General features: G+C 41.5%; 1 protein-coding gene across 2 annotated transcripts; it reads right to left on the reverse strand.

The window, feature by feature from the left end:
• Positions 1-492: 492 nt before the first annotated feature.
• Ndufaf5 (NADH:ubiquinone oxidoreductase complex assembly factor 5) lies at positions 493-27,682 on the reverse strand. Of its 2 annotated transcripts, XM_055602584.1 has the most exons (11): positions 27,463-27,682; positions 25,149-25,189; positions 22,329-22,392; positions 17,193-17,240; positions 15,606-15,709; positions 13,710-13,749; positions 12,777-12,974; positions 8,780-8,840; positions 1,223-1,306; positions 822-904; positions 493-601 (listed from the first exon to the last, which is right to left on the reverse strand). In XM_055602584.1, exons 1-11 carry the CDS (start codon positions 27,673-27,675, stop codon positions 515-517), a joined length of 1,023 nt encoding a protein of 340 aa, XP_055458559.1. In that variant the 5' UTR covers positions 27,676-27,682; the 3' UTR covers positions 493-514. The 2 variants fall into 2 exon arrangements, with proteins under 2 accessions (XP_055458559.1, XP_055458560.1); XM_055602585.1 differs by lacking the exons at positions 17,193-17,240; positions 22,329-22,392; positions 25,149-25,189; positions 27,463-27,682 and having other exon boundaries at positions 12,777-12,952; positions 15,606-15,643.
• Positions 27,683-27,806: the final 124 nt, after the last annotated feature.

The raw sequence follows: 27,806 nt of genomic DNA on the forward strand, positions 1-27,806 counted from the left end.
AGACCTGTCTCCAAAACCAAACAAAAAAAGTACACCAAGTAAGTTTGGTTTCCATGTCGACAGCAGTCACTGTCAAAAGTGTTTCCACTGAACTGCACAAGAACTCTTGAGAACCTAGCAAATTGTCCTCCTCTCATCTTCAGGGCTGTGATCCTCCCACAGAGACAGCAGCAGGCCAGAGGAAGAAAGGTACAGAATGCTGGTATGAGCAATGTTTCCTCATCAAATCATGTATTCACAGATGTACACATATTTCTAGGTTCCCCCTCCCCGAAAGAAAACGTTTTCTTTGCTTCCAGGCTGAATCTGCAAAGATACACAAATCACTCTGTAACAGCATCCTTACATGAACAGAAACAATGAGAACTTGGAATACTTACTAAGCATGGATTATTATTATCAGGTTGCCAGTAAACAGTTTAATGGGCTGCTTCAAACTGTGATAATTTAGATGTGAAAGTTACTCATTTCTGATGAAAATTCTGGAACACATTACAATTGGATAAAATATTTATTACTTTTTCCCCTGTGATATGACATCATTTAGTTTTGCTAGCTCTCCAAAAGACACAGTTGCAGAACCTCTTTCAGCCGGCCTTGCCTGAAAACAACAATGAAAGATATTAGATGTAGATGAGGCCAGCCCAAGGTAACGCCAATCATATATATATTATATGATATATACTATTATATATTATACATATATATTCTGCATAATAAAATATACAAGCAACATGGAAAGTTGATCAAAAAGTCAATCAGCAATAGAAAACAAACAGCAACACAACCCTCTAAAGTAAGTGATACCTTAGTACCATTACCTGAGAGTCATGGTATTTCCATCCGATCATGTTGTAGATCTGGTACGTGGCAGGTATGGAGCCGTCCTCATTTCCGTACATTTCTAAAAAGACACATGTGGCTAAACTCTGCAAACAATCAGCTGAGGAAAAGTATTAATCTGCTCAAAATTAAAACCCACCTCAAAGAGAAACGGGTACTAGGATGGCTGCAGGATGGGGAGTGCCTGACACTATGGAAACAAGCTTTTTGGAAACAGATACTATAGAATCTGTGTTTTGAGAGGAAAAACACACACACATACACAAAACCAAAACCCATGAAGTCTGACAGTACCTTATAAGAAGGAACTAGCACTGCAGAATGAATACCACAGCACAAAGGCCTCTGTGACTGCAAGGAGAAAGAGGAGGCGACTCACCTCTGTAAACAGCTGCAGCTGCCAGCATCGTGTCTCGGTGCAGCAGGGCTTTTCTGTTCCAAGAACAGTTGCTCTCACCCATACCTAAAAACAGACACAGGTAGTTTGAGAAAATACTGCAAACCCCTCAGGCAGCTCAGTATCAAGACATGATACATCTTATCCAACACTCATATGCACACACAACATACCTCTCTCTCTCTCTCCCTTTCTCTCCCTCTTTCTCTCTCTTCCACTCTCTCTCGCTCTCTCTCACACACACCCCCACACACACCCCTAGGCCTGGGTTCAATTCCCAGTACTGTAAAAACAAAACCAAATTAATGTAATATCAAATTAATGTTATATATCTCCTTACATATACATTTTAAACTATTTGAAATGGCCATGTTCAAGATCATTCGACAAACTAAAAGAATTTTTAAAATGTTGTAATTATCCTAAATATTAAAATTTACTACATGAGCAAGTGTCTCCTACTTACTTTCACTAATCAAGAAATGATCATCTTCTTCAATAGTTTAAAAATAGTAATCATTTTAAAATTTATTTAGGTAAAATTTTTAAATTTGTTCCATTGGTTTTATTAAAAGCAGTCAACACGAGGCTGGAGAGATGCCTCAGCTAAGTACATCTGCTGCTTTTCTAAGGACCTGAGTTTGGGTCCCAAAACACACCAGGCAGTGCCCAGCACCCTGTAACTCCAGCTCCGTGGCTCTGACACCCTCTTCTGGCTTCTAGGGCACTGCTTCAGGAAATAATGACATTCATTCTACTAATAAACGGTGTATTCTGTGAGTTTGACGGTCCCGATTCATAAAAATTATTAATAGCTATACTCTAGTAAGTTAAAAAAAATGTGAGGAGCTGGAGAGATAGTTCAGTGGTTAACAGCACTGGCTCTTCTTCCAGAGGACCCAGGTTCATTCTCAGCACCCACATGTCAGTTCACAACTGTCTGTAAACCCTGTACGAAAGGATCTGACACCCTCACAGAGATGTACATGCAGGCGAAACACCAATGCAAGAAAATAAGTAAATAGATGAATGAATGAATGAATGAATGAATGAATGAATGAATGAACGAACGAACGAACGTGGCTGGGTACGGTGATGCACGTGTACAATCCCAGCACTCTGGAATGGAGGCAGAAGGACGTGATTTCAGGGTCATCCTTGGCAGCGTGAGACCCCTTTTCAAGTACATGAACGAACAAACAAACCAACCAAAAACCTCCAACCAAACAAACAAAAATATTGGGGCCAGTGAGACGGCTCAGTGCTAAGAGCTCACACTGCCCTTGCAGAGGCCCGGAGTTCAGTTCCCAGCATCCACAGCAGAGGCTCTGCAGTTTTGAGGCTCCACCGCCCTCTTCTGGCCGCTATGCGTATGCACACATGTGCAGCATGTACACTCAGAGACAAACACTGGCACAAAATAAAAGATTAAAAACAAATCTTAAAAACATTGATCCTCCCAAACAGTGACTATCAATCACACAGTGACCAGAAGTAGAGCAGTGTCACACTGCAACACTGTATAGCAATGATAAACACAGCACTTCATCTTCTGCCCAGCTTTCCCCTGCCCTGTCCTTACATGGCTCATGTGGTAAATACACACGCAGCACACCGTGCGCCAGATGGTCTAAAATGTCTTCCAATCGTTACTCGCATATTTGAAGTAAGAGTGTGAGGCATGTGTCATCACTGTGGGTCCGACCCAGTTCGGTTACAGGAAATTCTAGAATTGCGGCACCACCAACAGGAACTCTGCGGCCACAGCAGCCCACTCTTCCTCAGGAACATGCGCTGCTGTACCGAGCTCCCCTTTCCTGTGAAGTGCTGAGGAGAACCGACTCAGACCACAGCTGTGTAACCCAGCGAACGCACGGTTCGACCTTTATTAACCCCAGTTTTTCATCTTGAAAATGGACTACCTTGTACTGCACTGCTGGGGAAGCTTTACTGATAACCATCAAGTAAAGATGTCTGCCATAGCAGACTCCACCTGAGCTTGGGAAAACAGAAAGAGCAGCTTGCTGGTAACTTTAAGATTCTCAGTGTTTTCACATTTAATCTTGGCCAAAAGGCTGAGAAGAGATTTCTCACCCTCGTTTTTGTTTTGTTTTGTTTTTGTTTTACAAGAAAGTGTTTATCTGTAGCCTTGGCTGTCTTGGAACTGCTCTGTAAACCAGGCTGGCCTTGAACTCACAGAGATCCACCCACCTATCTTTGCCTCCCGAGTGCTGGGATTAAAGGCACGAGCCACAACTGCCCGGCTTTCTCACAGTGTTTTTAAGGTTAATTTCAACTGCTCATTAAAAACAAACTTTAATATGGGTTACTGAAACAATGCTGAGTATTGCCGTAAAAAACTGAACTTACCTTAAAACCACTGTGAGAATGTTGAGAATTCCTCATGTATTCATCAGCTGATACAAAATTTGTTTGTAAAATTAGGTCAATATTCTGGACTTTTTTTCTGTGAATTTATAATGATGGCAGCTAAAATGAGCCACACCTCAACCACTCTACAAACAAACACAACAGAGATAGAGAAAAAAGCCCCACAGGGAGGCTCCACCTTCAGGTTGGCACAGCAGCACCCACAAGCACCCAAGGTCCTCCTCCTCCTTCACTCTCAGACTTTCCCACTGGACAAACAGTGGAGACTTTAGTATACAACTTAAGCTCCTTGCCTCCACTACCTACAACTTGGACAAGTCCCTCACCTCTGTGCCTCAGTTTCCTCTATAGCATGACAGACTGAGCATGCTGGTTACTGTCTTACCTTTCTGTAAAGCATGCCTTACAAGAATGCAAACAATGGGCACGCATGCACGCAAACCTCGTCATCTCTGGAGAACTCTTCCAAGACAAAGTACACAGCTCCACCGAGGAAACCTCGATGCTTCCAATGTCAACCACCCTCATCTGCTTTTGTACACACTGAAGCAGCACTACTGCACGGCTCCCTCAACACAGTAGGATCTACACAACCTCCCACATCTTCGCGCCCCACGATCTTAGATACAGCCTTCTCTGCGCCGCAACTCAAAACACTCCCTACCCTTCATCCTCCTCGGCAACTCCCTTTAGCTTAGGTTCAGGCTTTTCTATAGAAGACCCCGACATCCTAAGCAGATTTAAGGCCAAATCCCCTGTGTCTCTCTCACTTTACAGCTGAGGTTTGTCTGTCTATCTTTGGAGTTCTTTCATCTAGAATATTAGCAACTTGAGATCAGACACTGTGTCTACCACTAGCTAATGAGCTGGCACACAGTAGATACTCTATAAATAGTAAGTGAATGAATATAAAGTCCAGCAGTTAATGTTTTTGTCTAGTTTACGGAATAGAAATTTTATAAATTATCTTTACGTAATTCTTCTTAATCCACCTACAGATAAAAGACATTAAAGACTTGATTTCTGTAATAGGCCTCACAGTACAGATAAGAGATCCGTCCAGAGGGTAAGCATTAGAACTATTCCTCAAACTCTAAGACCTATTTACAACTCCAGGGGACAGGCATTACCTACAATTGGAAAGCGGCCTGAGGCACCCTTCTGGCCGCTTTAGAACAAAGGTTCTAAAACTTGGGCTAGAAGATGGTTAAGAACATAGGCAGGGACCTGCCTGAAGACCGCGCGTGGCAGTTTGAAGAAAATGACCCCCAGAGCCACATCTGAATGCCCTGTGCCCTGCAGCAGAACTGTTAGGAAGGACTAGGAGGTGTGACTTTGCTGGAGGAGGTGTGCCACTTGGGCTCACCTGTCAATCAAGGTATGAGAAAACCCGAGCAGATTCAATGGTCTATACCTGCAAGCCCAGCACTCAGGAGGGGAGGAAAGAAGACCTCACTGAGGTTCAGCCTGCAACCAAAGCAAGAACAAGGCTAACCTGAGGTACACAGTCAGACCCTGTCTTGAAAAGTCAGTGGTCAGAGATATAGCTCGGTGATAGAACGCTTGTCTTACATGTGCAAGGCTAAGGGGTTTTATGATCCCTAGAAAACAAACACTTGACACACACACACACACACACACACACACACACACACACGGCGAGCGTTCTAGGGGTGAGGGAAGCACCCACACATGGAAAGAAAAAACAAAAGCCTCAGAGAACTGCACAGAGTAATTACTGTATTTTTAGATGAGTGGGCAGTAACCTTTCCACCTGATAGGTCTAATTGCCTGTCTCTTTCTATTTTCATTCTTGAAATGAATCACGAGTAGAGCATTTAATATAGATGAGAACAAAATAAACACTGTATTCAAAGATTTATCACTGGAGCCTAAATGAGAAAATGAGTTCATCACCATGTCTCAAGGTTTTGGATAAAAGAAATCCATGATTCTATCAGTGTGTTCAGTACTTGGGGAAGTGTTCAAAAAAAAAAAAAAAACGGATGCTGTGGTTTATTATCTTCATCATCTTGTGCATATACCTATAACCTACCAATCCTATTTTTCATGATGAAAAGGGAGCACAGTGAAAAGTTTTGGGCTCTGTATATTTTCCTGTGCTAACATGACGGTGTAAGGCCACACTATGAAGAGTGCTAAGCATGTGACTGTGCCTTGTGAGAAACAGGCAAATAAGAGACGCAAACGGGCCAGACCCAAATCAAGACCACACAACAACAAGCAACAAGGCCAGTTAAGAAGCCAGGCCAGGAGACAAAAGTTTGACACCTAATTCTGCCACTAAGATTCAAGCCTTCTCTTTAGAACCAATATTTCTTCTCAGTTAAAAAAAAAAAAAAAAAAAAAGCAGTTATTAAGAGAGGTACTAAAAAAAGCAAGTATAACAATGTTTGTAAACCATGTATCTATGAATAAAAGAACAGGCAAGAAATTTTATAAATTTCATTATTTCAAAGCCAGATGAAGGCTTCCCTAGCTAAGCATAATTCTGTTTCACAGACCCCAACTTTAACTCCTCCAGCAATCAAAATTGTCTATGCTATTAGAGGGTGTGTGTGTGTGTGTGTGTGTTGGAAGTCTCAATGGCAGGTATTCATTCTTGTATAAATCGTATTATTCACAGTCGAGAGGCAGGATCTGCGCCCCTCTGCTCCCTGGTGTCTTCCTGGCCACTATTCCTCTGCCTGCTGGACACCCTCACTCTGCAGAGGCTTGCTCCGCTTAGCCATAACCTGCTGCTCCTGCTTGCTGGCAGATACCAGCCTAGTCAGTGCCCCTTGGCAAGGTCTGGTTCCTGGCTCAGGTTTCCTGAGCACCTCTGGTCCTGCCACCATTCCTGGAAGAAGGGCTTTCGATGTTCCCTTCTCTCTACCTCATATCCTTGAGTCCCATCACTCCACCTCTGCCTCTGCATGTGAGACAGGCCCCAGGAAGTTATCACCTTAACTGCTGTACTTTGAAATGGGTCACCAAGCACCTGGTTCAGACTGCGTAAGCCCCCACTTTCAGTGTGATTAATCAGAACTGTTTTTTGACTGTTCTGAGAATGCTTACCTACAGCAGCTTTCACCCAACTTCCAAGATCACTACTTCCTGTTTCTTCCAGGTCACTATTTCAATTATATTTGTGGAGTTATCTTTCACTTTTGTATTTGTCATATAAATAACAAAATCCCAACCCAAACTGACCCAACTTCCTCTGTTTGCTGCCAACTACCTTTGCAAGGTCCGACTGACTTTAATGAACCCTTCAAACTTAACTTTTCCCTAGTTATTCACCTTCTTCTCCAGTGAGTATTTCAGTGTTTCTACACAATTCTCAAACTTCATACTTTTACATAGTGTTACTTCCTCTGTAACAAGAAAAATAGACCCTTGAGCTGGGAACTTCCTGCTATCAAACAAAAACACCTAGGGCTACTGGGACTATTCTCCTCCCTTCCATCAATATATCTGCCTCTGCGTTCCCTAGTCATCTCTACTGCAGTGATGTGGGACACTCAAATTACTACAAGGGAGTAAGAGGCTCATCAGCAAACACATACAGGTGATCAAAATCTCTAAGCCTGTGCTCAGCAAATGCTTATTTCACAAAGGCCACTGTATCAGGTTGGGGATACAAAGGAAGAAAGAAATAGCGCATCCTTGAAGACCTTTGTCTGATGCAGATTTTGACCTCAAGCGGGGATGACCATGAGCAGAGACTAATCAAGAGCTCTCTACTGACACCAGGATGACTTTGCAGGTATGGCAAGTTCCAGGGATGCTAAGAATGAACCCTGAAAACAAGAGCAATTGTAGAGACTTTTGAAGGTCTCAGTGACAAACCTGGTACACCTACATGATGCAACTCACAAAGACAAGTTAAAGCTCTGGATCTGAACTAATGATGAAGGCCTGCCCGAATTTTGAGCAGGAGACAGCAAACACATATATTGGAAAAAATGTATTACAACACATTAATTTGGGTAGCTCACGCCTTTAACACAGGCTAAGGCAATTTAGCCTGAGTCCAAGGCCAGCCTGGGCCACTGTAAGAACACAATTTCACAAAAACCAAACCCATCCCAGATTCATCTTATGAATTTGGGAGGTAAAATTATCAATATATTTTTGGTAATGGAGATCAAATAGGGAAGGAAGAACAATGTTAAGAGGGTCTGTTACGATTTAAACATGAAAGCCCACCACCACTACCAAAAAGCCCCCATGTTTGAAATCTCGGTCTCCATCTAGTGGAGCCATTTCAGAAGACTGTGAAAGAGGTAAGGTGTAACTGAGTAACTGGGGTGCTCTATGTCACCTCTGGCTTCCTGCTGTGCTATCTCCAACTGCCTCTTTCTCCTGCCACAGTGCCTTCCATAGTATGACAGACTACACACCTTAAACCCCAAGCCAACAAAAATGTCTCCCTTAAGTTGCTTCTGTTGGGTATTTTGGTCATAAAGACAAAAGTAAGTAATCCAGAGACTTTAGGTTTTGTGCAGAATCCGACTCTCACTTGCCACCAATCCCATCACTCAACTCTACCTCACCATCCTCTGCCAAACTGCCTTCTTCCAGTTCTGGTCATGTTTTTTTGCAAAAGGCTTTTGTGTGTGCTATTCTCTTTGCCTGAGACATGCTTCCTCACCTTTTCATCTGGTTAACTCATCTTCATTTCTTTCGAGCATGGCTCAGATGCCATGTTCTCAAACCAGGCTTCTTTAATCCCCCAGACCAACATCTATTCTCAACTAAACCCTCAATCCTAAAACTCAAGCTGCCTAAGGTTTGTAATTTGTTAGAAATATGTGTGAGTGTGTATGTGTAGACGCGTGTTCGTGCATCATTAGGTCGGATATGACTGTTGCTGCTGGAAGTCATTGAAACGTTTTACCACAATGTACCCTTCAACGAATTCCTCCTATGTTATTCCAGAAGCAGCCACAGTGCTACAGGCTTCAATTCCATAGCACTCAACACAATTCTGATTTAACTCCTCTTTGTGGAATCTGCCAAGTGTCCGCCTCCTCCATTTTATACCATCAGCTCGAAGACATGAGCTGCTCTACCGCCCCTGAGATAGAGTGCACTGTCAAATGCCTCTCGAGTGGAGCCTACAAATTATTTAAAGTGCCTTACCTTTTAAATCTTCCATCAACTCAAACAGTCCAGGGTAGTTAACTTGAATTTCATCAGTGTCCTATTTTTAAAAGAAAAAGGTAATCGTCATATGACAATCACGAACAAGTAAAAATCAAGTTTGGAAGGGAGGGGCTGGAGAGATGGCTCAGTGGTTAACAGCACTGTCTGTTCTTCCAAAGGACCCAGGTTCAGTTCCTAGCACCCATATGGCAGCTCACAACTGTCTATACCTCAATTCTAAGGGCTCTGATACCTTCACACTAATGCACATAAAATAAAATTAAATAAATTATTAAAAAAAATAACAAGTTTGGAAGGGAGCTATAACTATTTTCCAGAACACTCTGTCATGGATAGGGAGGAAATTTCCTCTATCAGAGCCTTACTAGTCATAGGCATGTGCTCACCCCAAGAACTGTCTTGTTTTTTATATTCTTCACAAACGTTATCTTCTAGAAGTCTAACAACAGTTACTACGTACCAAAATGTAGTAAAATAGAATAAAACTGCTGTGATGGCTAATTTTGTCTGTCTGTCTGTCCATCTATCCATCCATCCATTTATTTATTTGAGACAGGGTCTTACTATGTAGCCTAGACTACTCTTGAATTCACTATGTAGATCAAGCTGGCCTCAAACTCGATGATCTGCCTACCTTTGCTAAGATTAAGGCCTTTGCCTGCATTCGTGGCTTCTTCTTGTTTTTGTAAAATATTTCCCCAAAGGAGTGTACCATTCTTGGTATTACAAGACCAAGTAAGGCATGGAGTGGGCAGAGCAAGCTGCTATTCCATCTCCCAACTCTGAATATCCACTTAACACACTGAACTCAGATATAGAACACAGCAGATACTAGCCTGGAAAGAAAAGACACTGTTTCTAACTGTCACGCCAACAGCATGGAGAACTACCTGGAAAGAGTCTCAGTGAGGGGCTGTCTGCATCAGGTGTGCCTGTGGGGGCTGTCTTGTGGGAAGACCTGGACCACTGGACAGCACTACTCCCTGGGAGTCGGGTCTTGGATTGAAGAAGAGGGGGAAAAGTGAACTGAGTAATAAGCATACATGCATTTACTCTCACTCTGCATGACTTTGTTGCTTCAAGTTCCTACCTGGGTAGAGGGATGAAGTATCAGGTGTCAGGAGGAGACTTCTTTCTACTTCATACCCATCACTCTCCCTATATATCCATTTCATTATTCCTTTCTGTTATTTTAAGTATGCATGGGTCAGGTCTGTGTGTACGTGTATGTGAGAGAGAGACAGACAGACAGACAGAAACAGAGAGAGAGGTCATATTTGTTACTGGACTGGGAATTGAACTCAAGAGCCTCACATAGGCTAAGCAAGGGTTCTACCTCGAAGCTGTATTTCCAGTCTGTGTGTCTTCTTAATAAAACTGTTTTTGTGAGTAATGGATATTAAAATAGTGATGATGGCCATTTAATCTTTGCACTTTTTTACATTAACAAACTATTAAAGTGATCCTTACTCAGACACAGTAGTTCAGGTTTAGAATCCATAAATCTGTGAGCAATAGCAAGTTTACAATTTCGAGGTATATTTGAACTACAGCAAGAGTTCAGCCCAGCTTACAGTGAAGGAGACCCTCCCTCGAAATGAAAAGAAAATAATGAAGGGCAGAGTAGCTCGCTACTAATGCCAGAACTCAAGAGAAAGGCAGGTGGATCTCTGAGTTCAAGGACTGGTCTACACAGTGAGCTCCAGAACAGCCGGAATCACAGACTAGAGACCCTCTCTCTCTCTCTCTCTCTCTCTCTCTCACACACACACACACACACACACTCACACACACGGTGAGGAGGGTAGGGGTGTCATCATATGTAGCCCTGATTGAGCTAAAATCCACAGAGATGCACTTGTCCATGCCTTCTTAGTTCTGGAGTAAAGGCGTGTACTGCCACACACTGCCAAATTTGGGCTTTAAGGACCCGACATACCACAGACATCTAAACCACACAGCCTACCTTACAGCTACGGAAACCCATGCGTGCTTCATACGATCCAACTCTCCCTTGGTAAGTGAGGCTAAAATAACAACTTTCTCCTAGTGGTCACCTCTGCAGTTCCCCAAGTTATGACTGAGCTATGTGAACCCTCCAGTTACTCTTCGCTATCAGCACGAGAACACATCACCCTCTCCATGTCACCCTTCCCAGACCCCATCTACAAACTCTGCAGGCTGCACGTTCCCATAACTCTCTTTTCACCCCAGTTACAGGCTTGTAACAACAATGTGGCAGGTAATTCTGGAAATGAGTGGACTTACAATGGTTATCATTACCATACTGTACATAAAGGAATATTAAAATTAAAGCTTTAAACTAGTGGTTTCTTGTCAGTCACATGGATCTCAAGATCTGATGAAAATCACGGACACTTTTCTCTACAAAGCAACAACAACAAAAACAAATAGTCTTGTACACGGGTTCCAGTGTCACTGGACACTCTAAATTCTGTGAGGACTACAGAACTGAAGAACACTATACAGGAATTCACTCTGTTGACTGCTCTACCCAAAGTACCTAGAACAGTGCCACAGCACAGAACTCATCAATAAATGTTTGTTGCAAGACTGAATAAATGACATAGAACAGAAAGATATTTATTGTAGCACTGTTTCTAGTAGCAAAACAAACAAACAAACAAACAAAAAAACTGGAACATAAATGTTCAGAGAGTACACATTAAATGAAACCAGGACATATTCATATTAGTGAATACAACATAGACACTATGATGGAAGGCAATTATCTGCTTTCTTTATCAAGGAATTCCAGTCACTTCTAATTATGTTCAGGTATGTTTTATATCTGAAGTGTTTTGAAATCAAAGTAAGTTTATTCAACTCATCTGAGGAGGGTAATGAGTCCTGTAGCGGAATTGTGGTTGCAGAGAGGAAGAAGAGAGAGGGTTCTTGTAGAAATTTATCCTTGGAAAAGGAGCAGGACGGGGAAAGAGAAAAAGCAGGTATTTCCAACAACAGTCAAGCCACCCGAGATAAAACGCATTTATATATTTTTTTAAGAGTTGCCGAGAGAACTTAATCACCTCTCCTAAATTCCCTTAAGTAACAGAGACAAGGTAAGGGTTCAAGCCATCATTGAAGCCAGGTGTGTATGCCATAATCAAAGCACACTGCAGGGGAAGGCAGAGGAACAGATGAAAGCCACAGTCACTTCCCTAGCAGCCTAAGGTAGGTGAGGCCCAGACCTGAAAACACATTCCCAAAAAAGGGACTTGTAACCAGTGCTGTACCATATCAGTCTACACAAAATCTATGTTTTCTACACTTACTGCTTACAGATCCTCTGTATAAAACTCTCTATCCCGACTGAAATACATGTTCTACCTTGACTAAGCCTAGACGTAGAGAATGTTGTCATTTGTGTCTGCCTGAACTGAGAGGGCCAGTAACACAGATGCCATTATATAGGTACACCTCTTTTCACATCTGTAGTGGTTTATCCCAAATTACGCCTATCTTGGATTTGGAGATTCTGATGGTATAGGATTTTTAAAAAGTCTTCCTCAAATGGGCTGGCAAGATGGCTCAGCAGGTAAAGGCACTGAGTTCAGTCCCTGAAGCCCACACAGAAGGAGAGAACTGACTCCTCAATGCTGTCCTCGGACCGCTACACACAGACCATGGCACACCTTCCTCCCTCATAAATTACAGAATTCAAAGAGATGTCTCTTCATAAACTTTGGAACATTTTCTTGGAGTGACTTATCCTGGAATCTAAAAAGTTTATATTCCTGACCTGTCAGTCAGTTGTGTTAATGCACACTAAAGATAATAAGGCCCCTCCCCCAAGAAAAAGAAGGGAAAAAAAGAGAGGAAAATCACACCAAATATTCCAGAATACCATCAACATATGCTGTTTCATACCTGTAAATTTTTAGAAGTTGTTTTGTTTTTTTTTTTTTTAAACAATGCAATTAGTAGGTTCCTTGATTCTCCTGATACTCACCACAGTCAGCGTATTGAAGCCAGCTCTTCCAAGCAGATGTCCTAGGTCACTGACAGCAGTGAAAGGAGAGACATGTGGGGAAAATCCTCCCTCCCTTTCTGTTTCTGCTAACTGTAATGAACACCGGAGTTCATAGAGCGTGTCGCCTCCAAACATTGCGCCAACAAACACCCCATCTGGTTTTAAGACATAATGAATCTGCAATAAATATAACAAAACTATTCAAATTTTACAAACAGAAACATCGAAAGATAAATGTTTCCAAGTCAATGTTTTAGACTACCAATCTCACTTTGCCAAATTAACCAGAAAGTAAACAGTGTTAAGACAAGACATCCTACAATCACTGCTGCATGCTGTCCAACACATGAGTTTATTCCTACTCCCAGAATCTGCTGGACTTGTGACTTCTTTTGGCTAAAGAAATGCAGTATAAGTGGCAGCTCACGAAGTTTCAGCCTGGGTCAGGCCAGTTCTCACACAGTCCTACCTGCTTCCTTCCAGTTGCTCCAGGAGCTCCATCCCCACTCCTTGGCCACACCATCATCTCCCTACCATTCACTGACAAAGACCAACCTACAAGAACTTATCTCAGGCTTGATGAGAGGAACACAGAGGGCAAACACAAACACACACAAGTTCCTTCCCAGGACAGGCTCACAAGCAACAGAGAAGGAATTGATAGAGAGTGTGCTTTGTGATGTCAATTTGTTTACCCAGTAATGAAATCTTTCAAAAACATATTAGAAGCATCTCTGTGATCACTATTAAAGTTCTCAAGGACTGTCATTCAATGTAATGTCAAAGAATACCAATGCTATAAATACTCAGTTTCACTCCATTCTCTATCAGCTATGAACAATGAAAAGAGAAAGATTTGCTGATCTGAGGTAATAAACTATCAAAGAACAGAAGCGACATAAGTTTTCTCACCTGCTCAAGTGCTCTCGGAAGGTCATTCACCCAGTGCAAACTAAAATAGAAACACATATTTGCTCAACCTTACTTAGTATAATTATCACTATAACAAACCACAAAAAAGTATGAAACTTTGAAGTCTGAAATTATATTGCTTTCTATACTTCCATATCTCTGATCTTTTTTATTGTCTCCATACTTTTGCCTTTTTTAGAATGACAGAGCTGGAACCAGCAAACACTATTTTTTTTAACAATCTTTTATTTGCTAATGTGTCTTAAGTTTCCTATATTCTTTTCATGTTTTGATGGCTCATTTCTTTTCTGTGTATGTAATTCCATTGTCAAGATGTACCACAATTCATCCATTTAGTACAGAAAGACATCTGTGCTGGATAGTTTTATGTCAACTTGACACAAGCTAAAATCATCAGAGAGGAGGAAAGCAATTAAGAAAATGGCTTTGTAAGATCGAGCTGTAGGCAAGCTTGTAGGGCATTTTTAAATTAATGATCAATGCGGGAGGCCCCAGGCCACAGTGGATGGTGCCATCCTTCAGTTCTGTAAGAAAGCAGGGCTGAGTGGCACCCCTCCATGACTTGCCCATCCACTCCTGGCTCTGGATCCTGCCTGACTTCCTGCCCTCACAGCTTCTGAGTGAAAGAACAACCCCCCCACACACACACACCAAGTTGCTTTGGTCATAGTTTTTCATCACAGCTACAGTAACCCTAAGACAATATCCTAGTTGCTTTGAAGTTTTAGCAATTATGAACACAGCTGCATGGTTATGTGCACTTGCTGTTCTTGCCGAAAACTGAGTTCAGTGTTCAGCATCCAAATGGCGGCTCACTACCACCTGTAACTCCAGTTCTAGGGCTCCTACATCAAATTCTGGCCTCCTCGGCCATCAGACATGCAAATAACATACACACAAGCAAAATACTCACATACATAAAAAAAAAAAAAAGTCTAAAATATTCTTTGAAAGAGTAACTTATTATTCATGTGCATGTTTTCGCATGGTTTTTAAGTTTGCCTGTACCATTTTGCATTCCCACCAGCAATGAGCAAGAGTGCCTGCTGCTCTACACCTGGCCAGAATCGGTGCTGTCAGTGTTTGGATTCTGTCTGTTCTAATAGGCAGACAGGACATCCAACATCTCTTAAAGTGGTGGAAAACAAAACAACAAAGCTTTCTAAACTTATGCATAATAAACCTATTAGATCTTGTGTTTTCTGCTGATCCTGTTTATTCTTTCATGTAAGAGCTTTAGCAAACTGTAGAAACTTGGAAATAAAAAGACACGACACTACATCTTATTTCTAGTAGGGTGTTCTGAATTTATAATCATTAAACAGAAGAATCTTACAATTTATAAACTAAGATAACCAGTTTGTAACTAAAAAGAATATACACTATCACACTGAAGAACATAGCTCAGTGACAGAGTGCTTGTCTTTAACAGCCAAGACCTTGGTGTCTTTCCAGGACAGGCTGGGAAGGTATCACTCCACTACCCACTGCTGTGTGCATAAGTTAGCTTTGCTGAAAACCTCTACTCACACAGACGTTTGCACTAGTGCATGCTGCCTGTGTGCGTGCTGTGAAGACCAGAGGTTAGCCTCATGCATTGTTTCTCAGGTTCTGACCATGTTGTTTTTAAGTAGGGTCTCTTCTCTCACTGGTTGGAAGTAAACTTGAGCTTGTTGCTGACCGGGGAGCCCTAGGAATCTACCTGTCACTGCCTCTCTAGAGCTGGAATTACAAGCATGTGCACCAGGCCTGCCTTTGATGTGGGCTTTGTGAATCAAGCTTATGTCTTCACACTTCTGCAGCAAGCCCTTACCCACCAGAGAATCTCCCCAGCCACTGTAACATACTTTTTAAAAGTACAAATAGGTTACTGACCTTAAGCTGCTAACCACCAGGTCAAACGTGTTTTCTTGGAAGGGAAGGAATTCTTCATCAGCTAATACATTCACAATAGGAATATCTGTTTCCAAGGAATTTCTCTAATGATAAAATAAAAGTTCAACATATTTAAATAATGTTTCAATTACCAGCACAGTCATCTTAAACATTGCTAATGTCATATTTACTTAGCAATTTTAATAAAAACACAAAACACAAAATGTGGCACACAAAAAGCATTCAAGAATCTTTGTTAACTTACACTTAGCTGCTTCAAAAATATATATCCACTCACACTAAAACAAATGTCAGGCAACTGAACATTATAATGCAACAAATGAAGCCACAAAGTACTGGATGTAAATATGGGTGAACACTTTCACACTCTTAAGATTTTTTAAAATTTATATAACATGACTAAAAAGTTAAAAACTATAAATGAAAAACTAATTTTAAAATTTCTAAAAAGCAATAAACAATGTAAATGCAAAGTGGGAAAATATTTATTATAATTTTTGAAGGGTTAATGTCTCTAAAATATAAACTTTTAACAATGACCTAGAAAAAATACACGCAAAAGTGCAAATCAATGAAGGTGACAGGATAGGCATGTCATATATTATTTTAAAAATTCAAAGTTGGGAAATAGCAGTGAGCGTCTGGAGAAGCGTCTCAGTAGTTGGGAGCGCTTGCTGCTCTTTGCAGAGCTGCTGGAAGGGCCCAAGAGCATCTGCAACTCCAGGGTCTAGGGATCGACGCCCTCTTCTCCCTCTTCTGATTTCCATAGGCACCGGACCTGCACATGGTGCGCACACAACCCGGCAAAACACTCACTCACGCAGAAAGACACTGATACAATCCAATAGTCAAGTTATCTACCCACAGCTATTTCACTGAACTAGCAATCAAAGAAAAAAAATTAAGGGGCATTATTGGATGTCGCTTATTGGATTAACAAAAACAAAGGCTGGGCCAGGGTTGCCCAAAGAAAAAAAGAAAAGAAAAAAGCACTTTAATGTAAAAGCTTCACTCATCTTTCCAGGGACAATCTGGAGATGCATTCTGAACATGAAACATTAATCAATTCTACCAAGTATTTACTCCCAGGAAAAAACAAATAAATCAAGCACACTTGGCTGCTTTTCATGATGCTAACAGCATGGGTGGCTACCGAGAAAGAAGAAGTGCAGCAGTCCTCTAGAAGCTGCTCAGGTAGATCAACCGTATGATGCTCACATACTGAAAGGCTGAGCGCTCATTTAAAACAAGGCGCACGCGCATAAGAAGTACTCAAACAGAACAGAATGACACTCCATAAAAACATGTTAATGTACTACTGTTCACATGAACCTGGCAATGGAGGCTGCCACATGTTTATAAAGGCAGGAGACTAAATGTCACCAACAGCTAACTGTCTCTGGGTAGTCAGATTAGGAATCTCTTTTCTTACTATATTCCCAGCACTACTTAAGTCTTCTTCATGTACATCTATTTATAATTACGCTTATATTACATTGTGAAAGAATAAAGAACTAAAAATTAAATCAGGAAGTCAGAAATAAACAGAATTAAAAAGACACCTACCAAAGCATGTTCTGCAATGTCTGTTTGGAAGATCTTTCCCACTGTCTCCTGCAATGGGATTATTACAGCATATCAGATAATGCAAAAACATTTATCGCTGCAGTAACAAAGCCCAACAATTACTGAAATTTCCAAAGAAAGAAAGCATACAGTAATTTTTCAGTTTTGTAATATTTTCTGACCAATTCCGGTATGATACACACGTTTCTTTAGAATACATAATAGCACAGATTTAAATACATGCAGCTAATTACGTTTAACATATATAGCAAAACAGAGAATATAGATGTGAACACCAACATTCTACAATACTCCAATACTTGAACTTTTCTTGGTTTAATATGCTGAAAGCTCGTCTCCATACTCCTGTGACAAAAAACTTGAAAACACACATAGTAAATAAGGGGCTTCATTTTACCTGTTTCAATGATCCTTTCTTCTTTCCTAGAGTAAAAGGGTCTGACATCTTACAGGCATATTTTTTATCTATTTTACTTGGGTTCTTACATCTACCACCCTTCTTCACCCCAAACCTCTCAAACCCCCCAAGACTAGGTTAGAAAGGAAAGAGGATGTAGACCTCTTTGACAAATCAGTCTGTCAGATATTCTGGGCCTCAAGGCCAAAGACTGGATGGCCCAAGATTACAGAGGAATCTTGGGTGGCTGACTATCCAGGCAGCCAGCAGTCTCTGTCATTTCAGTAGTTTTAGAAGCTGCTTGCTCCTGTTTACTCAGGTAATAGTTATCCTTCTAAGGTCTCTGAGAGAGTGTAAGACTCGATAGTTATAATCTTACAGTTTTCGTTATTAAGATTAAAGACATACAAGCTTAAGTTGTTTAGGATCTAAGGAAATGTTTTAGGGTCTAAAGAGATGTTTTTAGGTTGATTAATGAAAGTTATAAGAAAGTGATTTAGGTACAGAACTTTGGACTCACCAAGATAGGATAGTGGAATACTTTCTCCAACGTTGCCAAATACAAATGGACTGAACATTATGAATGTAATTCTTACCTGAAAGTTCTCATGATTGTCCTTATTGTGTATAGTTTATTAATGAAACAGTTTTTTGGACTAGAAGGGAGAAATGTTAGAATTCTGGTTTCTTTAAAAACCGAGTTCTGTGGGCATACTGTTTTAATCCCAGGTGTGAGAAATGGGCGACTTCAGATTGCCCACAGCAGCTGACTATAATGTGCCTCGTGCTCTGGCAGGGGTGATTTGTGCCAGGTGCAGATGGTTTCATTCTGGGAACTCTAGAGGGTATAAACCGGAGGGCCCCAGTGGGGCTCTGGCAGCTGCTGCTTCCTGCTTCTGTGTTGTTGGAGTGCTAGAGTGCTGAATATTCTGACAGATTAGACTTGCTCCTAGGAACCGAAAAGTCTGATCAGCAGTAATTAGTTTAAAGAGATCTATGTCACCTTCCCTCTTCAACCTTCTTTCTCGACTACCTAGTGTTGAGGGGTTGGAAGGAATTGGCGTGGAGAAGGCTAGCAGATATAAGAACTCAAATAAAATAGATTAAAAAAAATACACCTACAGAGCTGGGCCTGGTGGCAAACGCCTTTGATCCCAGTACTAAGGAAGGCAGAGGCAGGCGGATCACTGTAACTTCAAGGCTAGCCTGGTCTACAAAGCAAGTCCAGGAAAGCCAAAGCTAAACAAGAAACCCTGTCTTGAAAAAAACAAAACAACAACAAAAACCCTGCCTACAACGTCTGTTTCACATTAAAATTTCCCATGTTGCTCTTTTCCCCAGAACCATGCTCTGGCCATCATTACCTCCTCCAATATTTAATGCACGTTTTCTGGGTTCTTTCTCTCACCCAGCAACAGGAATCCTTTTTGGGTCGGCCTGACCAGTCTATCTCTTCATCCACAACACTACTGAGGTCTTCAGGAAACCTCCTCAGTGAGTCCGCTGTGGCTTCCCTTTTCTGTTAGAGAAAGTGCTACCTTCCAGTTCATTCACACTCACTGTTCTCTGCTCACAGCTTAGTAAGCGCAGAGAAGTAACAATACTTTGCTAGGCAGGGGAGGGCAGGACAAAAGGCTGTTTGTTGATCTCCTTGGTGCAGCCTCTCCAACGTGATAGACTTCACGCTACTAACACAATGCTGCTTGATGCAGGCTTGGTAAGGAAGGGGCAGAGCTGGCTCTCGGACACCAGCTCCAGGACACCACTATGGAGCAAAGAGTTAGGCTAATCAATATGATTATCTATCTGTCTCTCACTTGAGAATCTGAACTAAAAGATGTAAAGACAGGGCAAAGATCTCTGAACTACAAAGCTCATACACTGAAGGTTAAAGAGAGGTATGCTATTGGCAGGGCACTATTTTGTAGCCCTTGACAATTTCCATGGTTTAACTATTTCTGCCATAGTTGGTTTCAAGTTATCAACAACGTGCCACTGAACAGAGCTGGGTAAGAGATAACAATGATCAATCATGAGCTGGAAAAAGCTTGTTAATTAAAAGTAACTTTTATTCACCTGAGTTAATTGTCATCTTGGAGGCTTACTGCCTCTGTCTGCTAACCTAGGCCTAGTCCTGGAAACTTCTAGCCTCCATACAATCTAATCCAGGCCTAGAATGTTTTCAGCCTCTGAGACTTACTGCTGAATAAGCTCATCCTTTCTACTCTGACTGGCTGGTTCAACTCAACTGCTCTGGTTCAAACTCCTCTCCAAACTGAGTCAATCTGGCTTCTTCTCTCAGATTCAGAGTGAAGTGCTCTGCTTGGCTTCAAACAAACTCTGGCAATCTGTCCTAATCTTCTGGCTTCTTCTCATTCTCTGGCTAGTCTTGTTTTCACCTGTGTCCAGCTCTTCAACCTCTTTCAGTAAAACTGCCTCTGAATTCCACAAACTGAACTACAACAAACTTTTAACTCCACTGCCCTGCCTCTCAACTCACTGACTGCCCAGAACTGATAGAACTCAGAGATCCGAATGCCTCCGTCTCCTGATGGGATTAAAGGCATGTTCTTATTCCAGACGGATCATACAAACTTAGAATGTCTTTGGATGTGATCTCTTGCCAGAGCAGGCATGTTCTAAGTTAAAATTCTCTATAGAGCACACATACTGGGGACACCTACATCAAGAATACTAGGGACAATGTGTAAGAAGAAAAAAAGGATAATGATAACATATAGCATCCATGTAGCCCCAGAAAGCATGTAAACAGGGGAGTACTTCATACTTTGGTTTTAATGTTCCAATACCTTGTAAGAGAAATGTCCTTCCAAATCTGAGCTGCAGAACCTCCAACAAACACCTCTGTATTTACATTGGATTTCCACTTGTTACTGGGCCAAAGACTCCGCTCAGCAGGAGAGCCCATGCTGGGCAAGTATTCCATCACTGTTATACCTTAATATTCGTACATTAATAATGTAAAGATTAGGCGTGGTGGCACACACCTGCAATTACAGCATTCAGGGAGGCATAGGCAGGCAGATCTCTGTGAGTTCAAGGCTGTTCTACAAAGCCAGGACAGCCAAGGCTACATAAAGAAAGCCTATCTCAAAAAACAAAACAAACAAGGCATGATTATTCATTGAGGGTAATAAACAAAAACAAGCAAGTCTGCCTCCCAATCCAGATCCAGAACTCTTCTTCTCCAGCACCGTGTCTGCCCATGTACCTCTATGCTTCCTGCCATGGTGATAATGGACTAAACCTCTGAACCTGTAAGCCAGCCCCAATTAAATGTTTTCCTTTATAAGAGTTGCTGTGGCCATGTTGTCACAGCAATAGAAACCATAACTAAGACATGTTTTGAATTAAAAAATGGGAAATAAAATGAGTACTATTAAATGTTATCTATATTTTATACAGTTTTTAATTAATAAAATTAGTATTTTTCTTAACTTTTTTTGTTTCACTAAGAATCAAATGCAGGGCTTCATATATGCTGCTATTCTGCCACTGAGCTATACCTCAGCTTTTGCTGTGAATTATCAAAACTGACCAAACAAAGTGAGAATAAAGAGAAAAATATATAGACTTAAAGAAATTATCAAGAGCATTGAATAAATGTTAAGCAATTTTAACAATCAAAATCTAAATATAATTTAAACTGAACAGGGAAGTTTTTTTCTAAAAATTAATTACGTTGGGAGATGAGGAGATGACTCAGTTATCTTGCCTTCAAAGCACTAGGCTCTGAGTTCAAATCTCTGAACCCACACTGGAAAAAAACAAAACAAAACAAAAACAAAAACAAAAACCTAGGCATGGAGGTGGAAAGACAGGCAGCTCCCAAGGCACCACTGGCCCTTCAGTGTAGACTACTTGGCAAACAGTAGACCTAGAAAACACCAAAAAATAAAAACCAAAACCCCACAAAGATGTATGGCACCTGCAGAAGGGCACGTGAGGACTCTGACTGAAGGACCCAGACAGCTACACCGCAGCAGCTGTGCTGCCATGACAGGCCCCATAAGATACTGGAGGGCTGAGTTTCTGTTTTCTGGTAATGTTCCCAGAGTTGCTCAGATCCTGTTTCTATTTCTCAGAACACGAAATAATAACTCAAAAAACTCCCAGAAAATCAGAAACAATAATCTAGTAGCCACACTGAAAAGTCCCCAAGCACTTGACCAATCAAAGGTTAGCTAGAAAAGCTTTTTCTAGCTGGACAAAATGATGTTGTTACCTGGGCATTTCTGTTAGCACCCATTGTTACCTGGCACACTGTGTGACCTGGACACTCCATGAAGTCCCCCAGATCCCCTAGGTCAGCACCAACCAATCAGATTATGACAAGCTTGTTTCTGCTAAATGTGAACCAATCATGTAACCACCAAGTTAAAAAAAACCCGTTCCTTGCTCCAACCATAATAAAAACCCAGCTTTGCAGCTGCTCAGGGCTCCTCCCCACTCCACTGCATTAGATGGCGGAGAACCCCAGCTGAAGCCCCAAATAAAGGCTCTTTGTTCTTGCACACGTGGTGGGCCTCCTGGTGGTCTCTGGGGTCTTTGCCATCTGGGCAAAACATTGACCTCTATGTGCACCAGCATACAAGTATACATGTATACATGTACATACACACACACACACACACACACACACACACTTAGTCAATTTTATTTTTCAAAATTGTTTAAGCTAGTATATAAAAAAATACCTTATTCAAATGTTGTGCTATGTAGCCTCTTCCACATCCCACATCCAGCGCAAGGGGAAAATCTCTGGAAGAAAAAAAAAGAGACAAAGAAGACAAGCTTTGCAATACAGTCCATAAAATAAGCAAGAGCTGATTTACTTAAGTAATAACATACAGAGAGTCTATGCAGGCCAATAACTAAGCACAGGCCCTGACACTGAACAATGAAGAACCAGCCTTGGGGTGGGGATGTAGCTCAGCAGTGCAGCACCTACCGAGCATATGTGAGACCCTGGGTTCAAGCAAAAAACAAAAAACAAACAAACAACAAAAAAACAACAAAAAAAAAACAACAAACAGGCTTAGATATGGATTTGAAGAACATACTAACGAAGACATCTGAATTCAATCACCCAAAGACTAAAAACAAGCTAAATGTACACTAACATGGAAAAACTGGGATACAGCTCAGTGGTAGCGCCTGCCTGGCACGCACATGGCCCCAGTTCAAGCTCCACATCCAAGGAAAACCCAAGGCACAACATGGCCCTCTAACCACGCCCTCTTAAAGATCCCGGTGCAGGAGAGGCAGAGGCAGAAGGATCTCTAGGACTTGCCAGCATAATCAGCAGGCTACAGGCAGTAGGAGATCCTGTCTCAGAATATACGGTGAAAAGCAACCAAGGAAGTTACCCAATGACAACCTCTGACCTCCACAAGCATAAGTATATATGCACACACACACACACACGTTCACGAATACAAACGAAAATTAATAAGACTGTACGACAAAATTATAAAATATCAATACATAGGCAGAAAACACTTGATTATGACGGAACAGTAAGTATTTCAGCTTTAGAATGAGAAAAACATGAGTTCGAATTTTGGACCTGTAAGTCACTAACATGTTACTGTGAGTGATCCAGCCTTGCTCCCTCATCTATAAAACGAGAGATGGCTCAGTGACAGAGAGCACCTGCTGCTTTTGCAGAAGCCCCAGAGTCAGTTCCCAACACCCATGCTGGCAGTCACAACTGCCTGCAACTCTCGCTCCTGGGGTTCTGAGGCTCTCCTCTAGCTTCCGTGGGTGCCCGCATGTGTACACTCAGGCACACACACACACACATAAAATAAAAACAACAAAGTTCTTTTTAGAAAACAGAAAGATTATCGCTCTACTACATATTTAGCACAGTACAGATGTTTAAGAAAACGAGCTGACTCATTTTAACAGAAGTAAGTGGGCCTGAGCTCTCACAAATTATATGAACATCTACGTAGTCTTTCAAGTTATTAAAGCAGAGCGCTGATAACACAAACTACTGTGTCTGCTTGCTTCTCCTTATGATACAAGGACGCGAAACAGAGCATGCACAAGCGGCTACAGATCCAGGCCTATTAGGTACACTAATAACAGAGAGAACATCAACACAAGGACATTTACTAATACTCTGAATAATTTAATTCCAAACATTTAATGTTTAAATTATCCTTTCACATGAGTCATTGTAGACTTGGCTTTAATATCCTCAGCACTGCAGCACTGAGCTTGTAAACTCCAAACTGAAAAGCAAAATTTATTGTTTCATTCATCAAATCACAAATAAACTATAATTTAGGCAAATGATAATAGTATCCTATCTTTTGTCTTTAAAATAATTCATGACAAAAATGAAACAAGGGGGCCTATTTGCAATTCGGAGGTATTTTTTACCTATAAAATTAAAATAATCCTTTTGATTTATAAAGATATATCTAAAATATTGCTCAAGAGTCTGATTTTATGAAACCTTCCCCACTTTTAACAAATACGATAAATTCATCTCATGTTGGTACAATTCAACAAATGTCACTTAAACAAGTCAACAAAAGGAGCAATTCACTAATGCCCAGCGAGCAGTTCTAAGTTAAAGCCGCTATTTGGCTGCAGTCACTACACAACAGCAAGCTTGAATCAAGAAAGCTCTCATTATGCCCAAAACGACAATGTACCCATCAACATTCTTATCCTACTTCATCAAAGTGCTCTTTCTCAATTCATTCCCTATAAAATTGTCACAAAAATCTTTATTACTATTAACAATGCTTAAGATAAAATGGGCAAGGTCTCACCTATACTAACTGGGAAACAAATCTAGGTAGACTTTCTCCTTCACTCAAATGGCAAAAGGTTCTACTGTTCATTTTAGTAAAACCTAAACTTAGGTTTAATAAATCTTAAAATTTCCCATGTAGTCGATTTTCTAGTTCCACATTTTGAGCAATCTCTCCATTACTAAACTCACTCAGGCTTAAAGAAGGCTATAAGTTTTACATTCATACTTAAAAAAAAAAAAAAGCTAACAATGAAGAAAATGTCATTTGCTTTCCTAAACCAAAAAAAAAAAGGCTAGCCAGTGTGGTAGAACATACCTATAATCTCAGCATTGAGGAGGCTGAGGCAGGAGGAGTGCCATGAGTTGGAAGCCAACCTGGGCTATATAGTGAGACCATATCTTAAAAATCTAAATCACCAAATCGAGTAATAAATTTCTCATATTTAACTATCCCACATATAAAGCTCTCGTCATTTAATTTCAAGTCTCTGCTCAACAGCAGATTTTGTTCCTAATCAGGAGCGAAGGAGCATGTCTGGAGTCTCATATACCAAACAGGCTGAGGAAGGAGGGTTGTGTAAGACCAGTTCAAAGCAAAGCCTAGATGTTACAGCAAGACTGTTTTCATAAGGGGTGGGAATGGATGGGGGAGACACGGGCAGAGACACTAAGAGATAGAAAGACAAGAGGAGGGGAGTGAGGGAGAAAGAAAGAGACTGTATCTTACTATACCATCTCCTACCTGGCTATGTCATACACACGGTCTGCAATCCTACTTCCAACCTGAAAGATTTCAAGAGTCAGTGAGTTAAATACACATAGTATGTTTAACAGAGAAGTAACATTTTTCTCTAAGATTCTATTTATGTTTCGAATCAGCTAAGTACTTCTTTTTATCCCACTTTCTATTTTCCCACAACAACTTTCTTTATAAATACTGAATATGGACATAAGATATCCCTGGAAACAAAACAAAGCAAATTATTTTAGGGACAAATTTAGTGAAATCAAGATTAAACAATCTTCCAGGTGTGGCAGCCTGTGTCTACAGTCCTAACACTCATGAGGCTGAGGCAGGACACTGGTCTGCAATACACAGTGAGTTCCAAACCAGTATATGTTATAGTGACCCTTGTCACAAAAACCCAAGAAACGACATCTGCTGAGGCAGGTGGATCTCTGAATCCAAGGCCAGATTTATATACATTACACAAAGAACTCCAAGACGGCCAGGGCTAAAGTGAGCCTTGCCTCATAACAAACAAAACAAAACCCAGCCCTATGCACACACACTTGGCCTCTGTATTCTATGTGATACAAAACATAAATAAATAAAAAATAACATTGTGTTGGTTGTCACCTTGACACAAGCCCAGACATATCACTGAGAAAATGTCTTGGTAAGATTAGCCTATAGGCCAGTCTGTGGGGCATTTTCTTGATTACTGATTGACGGGGGAAGAACCAGCTCATTAGGGATGGTGCCATCCCTGGGGCAGGCGGCCCTGGATCGTGTGAGAAAGCAGGCTGCGCAAGCCGCGAGGACCAACCAGTACACAGCATATTCCTCTAGGGCTTTAGTTCCAGTTCCTGGCGCTGGGTTCCTGCCCTGGCTCCCTAAGTAACAAAGCAGAATGTGGAGTCCAAGATAAATAAACCCTTTTCCTCCAGAAGCTTTTGATCACAGTTTTATCACAACAACAGAAAACCCAACTGAAATAAATGCCAATTGATACATTAGTGTTCACAGACATTAGCATGAGATTATATTAAAGAACTATCAGATTATATTAAAAGTATCCACTTAACCAAAGATTATTATAAATCAGTACATAAATGATCAAATAGAAACTTAGAGCAAACTTCGTGTAACTCCTAAATGAATTAAGGGTTTTGTTGTTGTTGTTGTTGTTTTGTTGTCTAAGAAAGGATAACCCAGGCTGGCTTTGAACTCATACGACCTTCTAATCCCCCAGCTTCTGCCAACCATTCTCACCCAGTCGACATTAACAGTTTTTGTGTTTTTGTTTTTTTTTTTTTTAAGTAACCTTTGCAAATTAGTAAACACCAAGTCTGGGAAAGTATAGAGCGCAGCTCCCCAAAACAATGTAAAAGAAGTTGTAGGGTAAGTACCACCTTTCACTGGGCAAGCGTCCTCAGCAAAGTCTACTATTCCACACATTCTACCTAGCGTTTTATAAACATCCCAGAGCTGTCATGACTATCTGAAAGTTCATCATATAGTTTTTGTTTTGAGGGGGTGATGGACAAGGGATTACGTATGTCAGTCTTTCCCCTGAGCAGCCCACTTTGTATACCGCCCCAAATGGCAACACCTTTTGCTTACTTTAAAAATAATTCTCATATACTTCACTGAATATATTCTAGTTCTACACACGCACAAGGCTTCTGTCGGGTTGTAATCCAGGTGTTAATATTTAAAAATAATACCAAAACAGATAGTATATGAAAGAGTTTACTCGGAGGAAGGAACGCAGAAGAGAGGGCCTGAGTGAGCCATGAGGGCAGAGACACAAAGGGACAGAGATGGGGGGGGGCAGAGAAAGAGAGAGCAGAGAGGAAGACTGTGAGCGGCGACCAATGATGACATCACAGGTGCCTAAGGAAGCTGGGAATGGGCTAGTGCATCAAGATTTGTGAACTAACACCAGGTGCTTTTTATGAACAGAAAGAAGATACACACTGAAGACTTCTACAGGTCCTTTCGGCCTCAGGAGTTTTGCACTTATATTTTCTTCTTCCCTCGTCCCATCTCCCACCTCAGCTCGACTAATTCCTCACACTCTTTGCCATAGCAGCCATTCTTAACAATCCCAGTCACCAATACCATTTCACTTTTTCTGCACCATATTTTAGCTGCAAACACAATACTTGCGCACGTGTGTCTCGCCGCCCCCTAAGCGCTATCCTGCAAAAGCAGGGATCTTGCTTTGCCCTGGAACTCAAGCAGTATTTGCTGGGTGAAAGAACGACTGCCAGGCACGGCCCAGAAGGGTGACGCTTCTTCTCAAGGTCACACGGCCCCGCAGTCTCACCTCCTCCCTCAGGTAGTCAAATTTCGTGGGCTCGGGCTGCCGGGCGGCCCAGTTCTTCTGCTTCCTCTTCAAATCTCTGTCGAAGATGTTTAGGGCTCCGGGCGAGGCGCCGCCCGAAGGAGGAGCGCCGGAAGCGACCTCCCTGCGACCGCCGCTCCGCGCTGGCCCCACAAGCCGCGAGCATTGGCGCCACGCAACGACCTGCCGCAGCATCTCCAGAACCCGCGCCGCGGCAGGACATGGTTTCCTTCGTGCGCGTGCGCCGCAGGGACTACGGCAATCACACGGATACAAAACTGTTCCCAGGCGGAAGGTTAACGTAGTTTGGCCTAGTTCGCGTGCCG

Source organism: Psammomys obesus, unplaced genomic scaffold (assembly GCF_907164565.1).
Source record: "Psammomys obesus unplaced genomic scaffold, mPsaObe1.curated_primary_1811, whole genome shotgun sequence".
NCBI lineage: Eukaryota > Metazoa > Chordata > Mammalia > Rodentia > Muridae > Psammomys > Psammomys obesus.

Bases quoted from the DNA above. Each gene is read 5' to 3' on its own strand.
- Ndufaf5 (XM_055602584.1), bottom strand. From the start codon at position 27,675: ATGCTGCGGCAGGTCGTTGCGTGGCGCCAATGCTCGCGGCTTGTGGGG. The intron at 17,241-22,328 runs GTATTTTTTTAT...ATCCCATTGCAG, and splicing joins TAGCACAACATTTGAATAAG to GAGACAGTGGGAAAGATCTT. The intron at 8,841-12,776 runs GTGAGTATCAGG...TTTTAAAAATAG, and splicing joins GCTTCAATACGCTGACTGTG to GACACTGATGAAATTCAAGT.